At 39.9% G+C, this 8523-nt stretch overlaps 2 protein-coding genes and 1 long non-coding RNA gene across 3 annotated transcripts; 2 read left to right on the plus strand and 1 right to left on the minus strand.

Annotated features, from left to right (window-relative positions):
• The first annotated feature begins 468 nt into the window (after window positions 1–468).
• On the plus strand, window positions 469–1255 carry LOC129747118 (uncharacterized). The gene is made up of 2 exons (XR_008737445.1): window positions 469–838; window positions 930–1255. It is a non-coding gene; the product is annotated as an uncharacterized LOC129747118 (long non-coding RNA).
• Window positions 1256–2174: 919 nt separating this feature from the next.
• Window positions 2175–4138, plus strand: LOC129744406 (protein-lysine N-methyltransferase CG9154). Its single transcript, XM_055736911.1, has 3 exons — window positions 2175–2482; window positions 2545–2704; window positions 3762–4138. The coding sequence occupies exons 1-3, from the start codon at window positions 2321–2323 to the stop codon at window positions 4127–4129; spliced, it is 690 nt and encodes a 229-aa protein (XP_055592886.1). The 5' UTR covers window positions 2175–2320; the 3' UTR covers window positions 4130–4138.
• LOC129744408 (prefoldin subunit 1) lies at window positions 4127–4920 on the minus strand. The gene is made up of 2 exons (XM_055736914.1): window positions 4721–4920; window positions 4127–4665 (listed from the first exon to the last, which is right to left on the minus strand). The coding sequence occupies exons 1-2, from the start codon at window positions 4739–4741 to the stop codon at window positions 4291–4293; spliced, it is 396 nt and encodes a 131-aa protein (XP_055592889.1). The 5' UTR covers window positions 4742–4920; the 3' UTR covers window positions 4127–4290.
• Window positions 4921–8523: the final 3603 nt, after the last annotated feature.

Consider the following 8523-nt stretch of genomic DNA (forward strand, 5'->3'; position numbering starts at 1 on the left):
TGCATAAGCTCACAACTACATCTTAAAATAACAATATTAGTTATTATCCGCAAGAGGTGAAATGATAACGACTTGTCTAACTCATACAATGTTGTCAATGTTGTTTTTTTTTTTATTTAATGTCTAATGCTAAGAAAATATAAGGAAACTTTGTCGTACACTGTTAGAGTCCTGGATAAGGTCCAGAGACAATATTCAAAGGTTGCAAATTTTTATTCTCTTATTATACTATACTTACTAAATCATATATCATATTGTCACTGTCACTGATACGATCCTGTCATAATTTATTGAGGTAATAAAATTTTGAACATGTATAATGAAATGATACTTGGAAGATATTTCATACTGGTACTGCTACCAATATATTAAGTTAATAGTTAGTACTATATCCCCAACTGTTTTTAATTATGCGGGTTGTTTTTGACATTTCTTACGCACACTTGCTGAGCGTGTTCAGATAAGGGCATCCGCAGCAATCGCGAGCAAAGTGAAAATGCTCACGAGTTTAATCACTTCCATACCGCACCGGGGGTTAGTATGAAGGTGAGCAAAATAGGGCCGATGCCGTCGGGACCGACGAAATCACCAAATTTGCTCACTAGAAAGGGGCGAGAGCAAACATGCACTGAAAAAAATTCTACCGTTTTGAGCAGAATTAAACAAACGATGTCGCAGCGTGTAGATGTTTGTTGATATTTATTTTAAGAAAAAACTGTATCAGATTAAAATTGTGGATGGTTTTTTTTTGGAATTACCAGTTAAATTTGCAATTTCGTTACATTTTTTCGGGTTTTTCCAAGAATTGAACGAGAAAGTGTACATGCTGGTTCTGATGGTGAGTTATTTATTTTGTATTTTATACTGTTTTGGAATTTTTTCTATCTATGAATTTTGATAACATTTTTTCCTTTCTCACTCAATTTCAGATAAACAAACTTGAAGCATCGTAATTTGTGACCAAAAATGGTCACTCGGAGTTTCTCGGAGTAATAATAATCGAGACCAGTGCGCTGTGCAGGATTTTTGTATCCAACCGGCCAATATGGGTGGCATTCCAGTACTGTCCCTACCGATTCGGCTTTCGAAACGAGGTCTCTCAATAAGTTTGCAACTAATGGGACCCAGTTTTTCGGAGCAGCAACTATTTCAATCAGCACGTTGGATAGAAAAAGAAGTTGAAGATTTTTTAGAGAAGTATGATTTTAATATAAATATAATAAACAAATAAAGTTGAATTGTTTAGTTTGTTGAATTTTGTTTTTCGGGTGTTAGGGTGTGTTTCGGGGGTGTTAAGAAATAAAAGTGCCCGGCGTTTTGAAAGCAAAATCGAGCTTAATTCGAAAATATATTCTTATCTGAACTTATTCTTATCTGAATTTATTTTATTCAATCAAGTCGTCCTACAATGCAATAAGTTTTTAATCACAATCCAGCAAACGGGTGACACGGAATTGGAAACACCGTAAGGGAAACTCAACGCTTTACCGAAAGGATCAATGTTGAATCGGTCGCCGAAAACAACCACCACCGGTTGAAAGCGGTGTCCTATAGATATGATGACGAGGCCAAGCGAAGCAAACATCCTGCTCGGAAGTTCTTGCTGCATCCGTCATCGGACCCGATTACTGGTGTTCAAAGTTGCTTGGCCTTGCTGCTGCTGTACGGCATGTTCAACCAGGATGTAGACTTTGACGTCACGATACGGATAGCAGCTATCCCGTCAAATAACTGCCAACACCCCCAGGCCCTTTTAAGACCAACATTCATTAAAATTTCAGCAAAAAACTGACGACTCCGAAAATTTACTCGGTACGTATTAATTTAAGATTAAGATTTTCTTCAAAAGTTTTCTCAGTGCAATGCCAAATTTAAAAATAATTATGCTACCGCCCGGTGCGCAAAAGAGTGAGTATCCCAAAACCGGTCCGCTGAAATGAGCAAAACCGGGCCGCGTATACTCACTTATTGGTGCGTTTGCTCTAAGAAAGTAAAATCAATGGTCGGTGGATTGATAAGAGAATTTTGAAGTTTGATTTTTTTTTTCTTTTTTTATTCAGTCTTTTGACCCAGAATGCGACCTAATGCGACTTGGTTTTTTGCTATCCTCAAACTGAGTTTTGAGTTAAATTTTTTGACCGTGCAGCTACACGAAAAATTTCGCCGCACCCCATTTCTCGTTCGTAAAATTTTGTAAACAGATCGTGAATCGACCGCGTGAATCGACCGAATCCACAAAAACCGTGCATGCGTGAGAAGAAGCCGGTTTCTAAATTCAAACAAAATATCATTTTTTTGTTCGAAATTAAAGTTTATAGCCATGTCTCTTCAAGAACAAGCCAATTCAACTGAAGACGACGATGATTGTCGTCTCCCGGCGGACACATTATTAGTTCTGCAAGAATTTCTGCGAGAAAAAGAGCAACGAGAACAAGCAGAACAATCCTCAGAATCCTGTGAAAAACACTTCGAGGAGAACTGGGTAAGTGTTTCCAGGTTCGAAATTGGTTTGTTAACGTTAATCATACTATACCTACCTTTCAGCAATTGAGTCAGTTTTGGTATAACGAGAGCACAAAACAACGATTGGCTTCGGTAGTGAAATATTTTCGAGAATCTTTGGCAGCAGATGGCGAAAGCATAAAGGTTGCACTGTTATCCTGCCCATCCCTCTATCAACACGTTAAGGATGTCCACCCAAATGGTAAGCAACGATTATAATTCACTGAGCTTTTTTTCAAGTTCCCATGGTTTACGAAAGTTCATTGAATACGCGATGATAACTGTTTTTCACGGGTTTCATTTAATGCTTGAATCAATTCAAGGGCATTTTCTATTGGTATTAAATGACTCAAATCAATCCGATCTAATTGAGCTTCAGAATAAACTGTTCAATCCGTTGCAGTTTTATGCCGATCTTGTTTTTAAATTACAACAAAAACACAACTTCATCAGACTTTTCGCAACGATCGTTGGTTTTATATACTGTTTTATTTATAACTGTCTGGTAGAAGATGAAGCTTGAAGCTTTATGTATTTTTTAAAACTTTGTAATTTGAATATTGTATGAAAATTTAAAATACCTCCTGATAGTTACACACCATTTTTTTTTATTTTTATTCTATATTATCAATATTCTTACATTGATTATAATTTTTAAATTTACTTAAAAAAAAAAGATTTTAAACTTGTGCGAAACTTTAAACAATGCTTTATATCTGCAGTTTACAAGAATTCTTATTTGAGCATTTGAGCCATTATAAGTAGTAATTAGCTTTGCAAGTACTAACATGATGAAAAAGACTTGCCTGATTTCCCGTTCTACCAAAATATTGAACTCAAAATTCAGGAAAGATACGGTTCTGTTTTCCTGACAGGATTTCGTTAAAAATAATCTTTTTAAACTAAAATGCACAAATAATTCAGTTATTGTATTTTTTTTTTTTTTGCTTCCAAAGTCGAAATGTTTTATTATCAAAATAAACATGAAGCACTATTTGAAGACTCAAACACGATTCTAATCTGCTGATATGTTTCAAGAGTTTTTCATTCTGGTCTTTTTAAAACCATCATTGGGATTTGCTCTGCGGATGTTTTAAGTTGATAATTCAAATGCTCAGATTTCCCAGATTTTTAGAGAAAAAAAAGTTCGGAAACGTGCGCGAAAAATTTAGGCCTGCTTATTTTAGAAAACAACATTAGAATAGCCATATAAGAATCGTATATGTTCCTCAATTTTTAATTCGCTTCTCTCCTGTCAGTGACTCTCTTCGAGTTCGATGACCGGTTCGCATCGATCGGACCGGACTTCCAGCATTTCGACTACAATCGCGCCCAGGAAGCAACGTATTTGGATGATTTCCGGGAATCATTTGATGTACTGATAGCAGATCCCCCCTTCCTGTCGGAGGAATGCATCGAAAAGATCGGGCTGATAGTTCGTAAGCTGACCAAACCTGACAACAGCAAAATCATTCTTTGCTCAGGTTTTGCGGTCCGAGATTGGGCCAAAAAATTTCTTAATCTGGACATTTGTAAATTCGAACCGGAACACGAGCGCAATCTAGGAAATCAATTTTCGTCATATGCTAATTTCGATTTGGATCAAATATTAGAACAAGTTCACTAATCCGTTCAAGCGTTAATGTTTTATTCAAAGAATGGTTACAAAAAAAAATTGCGATACTTTTCCCGGGTATTTAGTAATCCGAAATGCATCCTTAACTGAGAATAATGGTATCTGGTTTTGAATGAGTACTGCTTAGAACCTATTTGAAGAAAGTAGAACGTTTACTCTTTTTTGTTGTCGGTTCCGTTTTCTTTAGTGGTCGATTCAGTTCGCTTCTGTTGGACCAGTTCTCGTAAGCTATCTTCCTGCTCCTTTAGATTTTTCAGCAGAAATTCCTTGTTCTTGTCACACTGGCTTATCATGTCCTCGAAACTAGTTTGTTTCGTCTTCATCTCTTCCGTCAGAGAAGGAACATCCGACAAGACAAACATTCGACCAACAGAAGCATAAACCTTCGTTTCTGTGTTAAGGCCCGAAATTTCCTTGCTCGTTACCTCTATCCGCTGCTTTTGCACCTTGAGACTATCGGTTTTCATATCCAGCAGACGAATCTTTTTGGTTGATTCAATTTTGTTCACCTGCATCTCGGTGAAAGCCTAAAATGGGAAAATTTGCATGAATATTTATCGCGTTAATAAATCTTTGACTTACCTTCTTTAGTTCCATATCCATCTTTGCAATAAGTTATTCTTTTCCTTTGGTCAACTGCCAGGATATTAGTTAAAACGACAGATTATTTCCAAATTTGTGGTACATGTGTTTTGAGACGGACCGATTGTATCCCGATTTTTGCAGTAGAAAGAGGAAAAGTCAGAACCACGACCAGAGAATGAACGATCTGGTGAAGTTCATTCATTTTTGACAGTTGATGAACCCTCGCATTCATTTTTGAATGGTGAACACATTCTGGGTTGCCAGGTTCCCTGGAAAATAAAAAAAAGGACAATTTACTGTGAAGCATGGTGATTTTTTTCCATCTCTTTTTCGAGGTAAATTTCTAGAGTTTGTTTTGATTAAGTCGTATAAACCACATGGCATGTTTTGAGAAAATCGATGTTAAAGTTCCGAAACACCTTTTTAATTCTTACTTTGTTATTACTGGTCAAATTTGTCTGCAAATTCGAAATTTAATGTAAAACTGACGGACAATCGTGAGGTGATCAAAAGGTGGAAGCAGCACTTCGATGAACACCTGAACGGCGCACATGCAGGAGATCAAGACGGTGGGGGAAGGTACATCGCCGGCGTAGCCAACGACGAAGAGGAGCCACTCCCAACGATGAGTGAAGTTAAGGAAGCCATTCGCCAGCTGAATAGAAACAAGTCGGCTGGGAAGGATGGCATCGCTGCTGAACTCATCAAAATGGGCCCGGACAGGTTGGCCGATTGCCTACATCGGTTGATAATCCGGATCTGGGACATAGAACAGCTACCGGAGGAGTGGAAGGAGGGGGTAATATGCCCCATCTACAAGAAGGGCGACAAATTGGACTGTGAGAACTACCGAGCGATCACTGTCCTCAATGCCGCCTACAAAGTGTTGTCCCGAATCCTCCTCCGCCGCCTAACGCCACAAGCAAACAGATTCGTGGGAAATCATCAGGCCGACTTCATGGAGGGACGGTCTACGACGGACCAGATATTCACATTGCGGCAAATCCTCCAAAAATGCCGTGAACACCAAGTCCCTACGCATCATCTATTCATCGACTTCAAAGCCGCATACGACACGATCGACCGTAACGAGCTATGGAAAATCATGGACGAGAACGGCTTTTCCGGGAAGCTGATCAGACTGATCAAGGCGACGATGGATGGAACGCAGTGCTGTGTGCGGATTTCGGGTGAATTGTCGAGTTCATTCGAATCGCGCAGGGGGCTTCGACAAGGTGATGGTCTATCCTGCATGATGTTCAACGTGGCGCTAGAAGGTGTTATTCGACGAGCGGTGGGCGAAATGCGGGGCACGATTTTCAACAGATCCAGTCAACTTATCTGCTTTGCCGATGACATTGATATAGTCGGCAGATCATCTGCGGCGGTGGAGGAGATCTACCGCAAACTGAAACGCGAAGCAGGAAGGATTGGGTTGATGATTAATACGTACAAGACGAAGTACATGCTGGCCTGCGGATCCGAGACCGACCGAACCCGCTTGTCCAGTAATAACAAGGTCACGATCGACGGCGACGAGCTGGAGATAGTCGAAGACTTTGTCTATCTCGGCTCACTGGTGACCGCAGACAATGACACCAGCCGTGAGATCCGGAGGCGAATTATCAGCGGAAGTCGTGCCTACTATGGACTCCACAAGCAACTGCGGTCGAGAAGACTTAGCCCTCGCACGAAGTGTAACCTGTATATGACGCTCATTAGACCGGTTGTTCTCTACGGGCACGAGACATGGATATTGCTCGAGGAGGACCTGCGTACACTCGGAGTATTCGAGCGACGAGTGTTAAGAACCATCTTTGGCGGCGTACAGGAGAACGGAGTGTGGAGGCGAAGGATGAACCACGAGCTCGCGCGCCTCTACGGCGAACCTAGTATCCAGAAGGTGGTGAAGGCTGACCGGATACGCTGGGCGGGACATGTTGCGAGAATGCCGGACGACTGTCCTGCAAAACAGGTGTTCGCTACGAATCCGGTAGGAACAAAACGAGCGGGGGCGCAACGGGCGAGGTGGTTAGACCAAGTGGAGCGTGATCTGGCGAACGTGGGGTGCCCGAGAAATTGGAGAACGGTTGCTATGAACCGAGTGAATTTTAGGAATTATGTTCGTCAAGTTATGTCGTGAGACGGAATACTATGTAAATAAAAATAATGTAAAACTGAACGCAGAACACGATGATGTACTTCAAACTTACATTAAATCAGTTCTTGTCAATGAAGATGTACTTACGACATACTGCATTTTTCTTCTGGCGCAAAAGTCTTTTTGATCATTTGATAATTCTGGTTACAAAAACTGATTTGATTGGCCCAAGTCCTCAGTTATCCGTTCGGAGATGTTTGAAGAAAGGTTTTGAATGGTAATCCTATCCAATTAGTACGCAGAAATCATTGAGCGATGGCATTTGTAATTATTGCATTGTGGGACTTGCCATTGGGAGTTCACCCGGACATTTCCGACCACTATCATTGGCGTTATTGGCCGTTAAAGAAGTGTAAAAAAGCATCGCACATCTATTTTGGTTATTGCGTTTGCCTCTGTAAAGAAAAAAAATAATACTCACTCAGAGATGCCATTCTCTACCGAGAAAAACGGAGAACGGAGAAAAAATCACCTCCGTGCGATAGTTGCAAATTTGCAAATCACCCGGGTGAGATTTTTCGATCCTCTCCACACATTATTCGCACCCCGGTTTCGAAAGCCACACACACCTAAGTTCAATAGCTCCGGCGTGCGACGATTTGTCACTGTAGAGCACCCCGGTGAAAACACAGAACCGACTAGTTGAAGCCATCAAAAAGCAAAGACAAAAACAAACACGACGGTGTGCATAATAATAGCATCAACAAACGATGAATGTTTCGGGCGAGTGGTTCAGCTTCGTATGTGTTGGTAAACGCAACAAGCCAAGCCAGCTGCCGTCGCTGTCGCTCTCCTTGGTGAAAACATTTTTTCACTGTAGTGTGTGTTAGCTCTGTCGTGTTGATTTACAGATTCTCTACAGAGGTTCGGCTAAAAATCTCTGCAGTGCGTTTCAGAGAATCTCTACCGAGAATCGAAAACCGAGCACATCGGTGATTCTCGTTAGAGAAATTGCAAGCCTGTACTCACTATTCACGCAGTGAAAAGTGAAGCTGATGGTACTCACCCGACACAAATTTGGAGCCATTTATTTCATCAGGACAGCTAAGATCACTCCCGGACACAGTTTTCGTTGAAATTTACACGAATTTTCATAACTTGACAAAGAAAATTTCGCGACGAAGCATTACGACGTAAAAACCAACCTGACGAATTGTTTTTAGCGACCTTTTGCATCCCGGCAAATACACGGCAACGCAAAATGACGCAAAAACCAAATTGCACTGAAAAATGAAAAAGTCATCATACGGCCTAAATTCAAATCATTATGTAAAAATTATTTTATGATAAAATGAAACCAATTTTTTACCAAAGATAAAGTACATGCTTATCAATCGTTTGCAACAATTAACTCAGTTTTGTTTATATTGGTTCATACGACCTAATCAAAACAAACTCTAGATTTTACCTATTTTTCGTTAACCTAGCAAAAAGGTAAATTTTACCTTTTTCGCATTCACATAGAAAAATAGTAAATAATACTGTTCACTGATTAAAAAAGTAAATGCTAGTGGTTTAATGGTTTCTCCAATAAAAATAAAATCAAAATTCATTCAAAAATTGATAATTATTTCAAATATTAGCTTATATTTTGTTTTGAAATGTATCACTGTGTTTAAAAAATTTTTAGAGGCAAGTC

The sequence above is a fragment of the Uranotaenia lowii genome, chromosome 2, assembly GCF_029784155.1.
Source record: "Uranotaenia lowii strain MFRU-FL chromosome 2, ASM2978415v1, whole genome shotgun sequence".
NCBI classification, from domain to species: domain Eukaryota; kingdom Metazoa; phylum Arthropoda; class Insecta; order Diptera; family Culicidae; genus Uranotaenia; species Uranotaenia lowii.

Bases quoted from the DNA above. Each gene is read 5' to 3' on its own strand.
- LOC129744406 (XM_055736911.1), top strand. From the start codon at position 2,321: ATGTCTCTTCAAGAACAAGCCAATTCAACTGAAGACGACGATGATTGT. The intron at 2,483-2,544 runs GTAAGTGTTTCC...CCTACCTTTCAG, and splicing joins AACACTTCGAGGAGAACTGG to CAATTGAGTCAGTTTTGGTA. The intron at 2,705-3,761 runs GTAAGCAACGAT...CTCTCCTGTCAG, and splicing joins TAAGGATGTCCACCCAAATG to TGACTCTCTTCGAGTTCGAT.
- LOC129744408 (XM_055736914.1), bottom strand. From the start codon at position 4,741: ATGGATATGGAACTAAAGAAG. The intron at 4,666-4,720 runs GTAAGTCAAAGA...TTCCCATTTTAG, and splicing joins TGGATATGGAACTAAAGAAG to GCTTTCACCGAGATGCAGGT.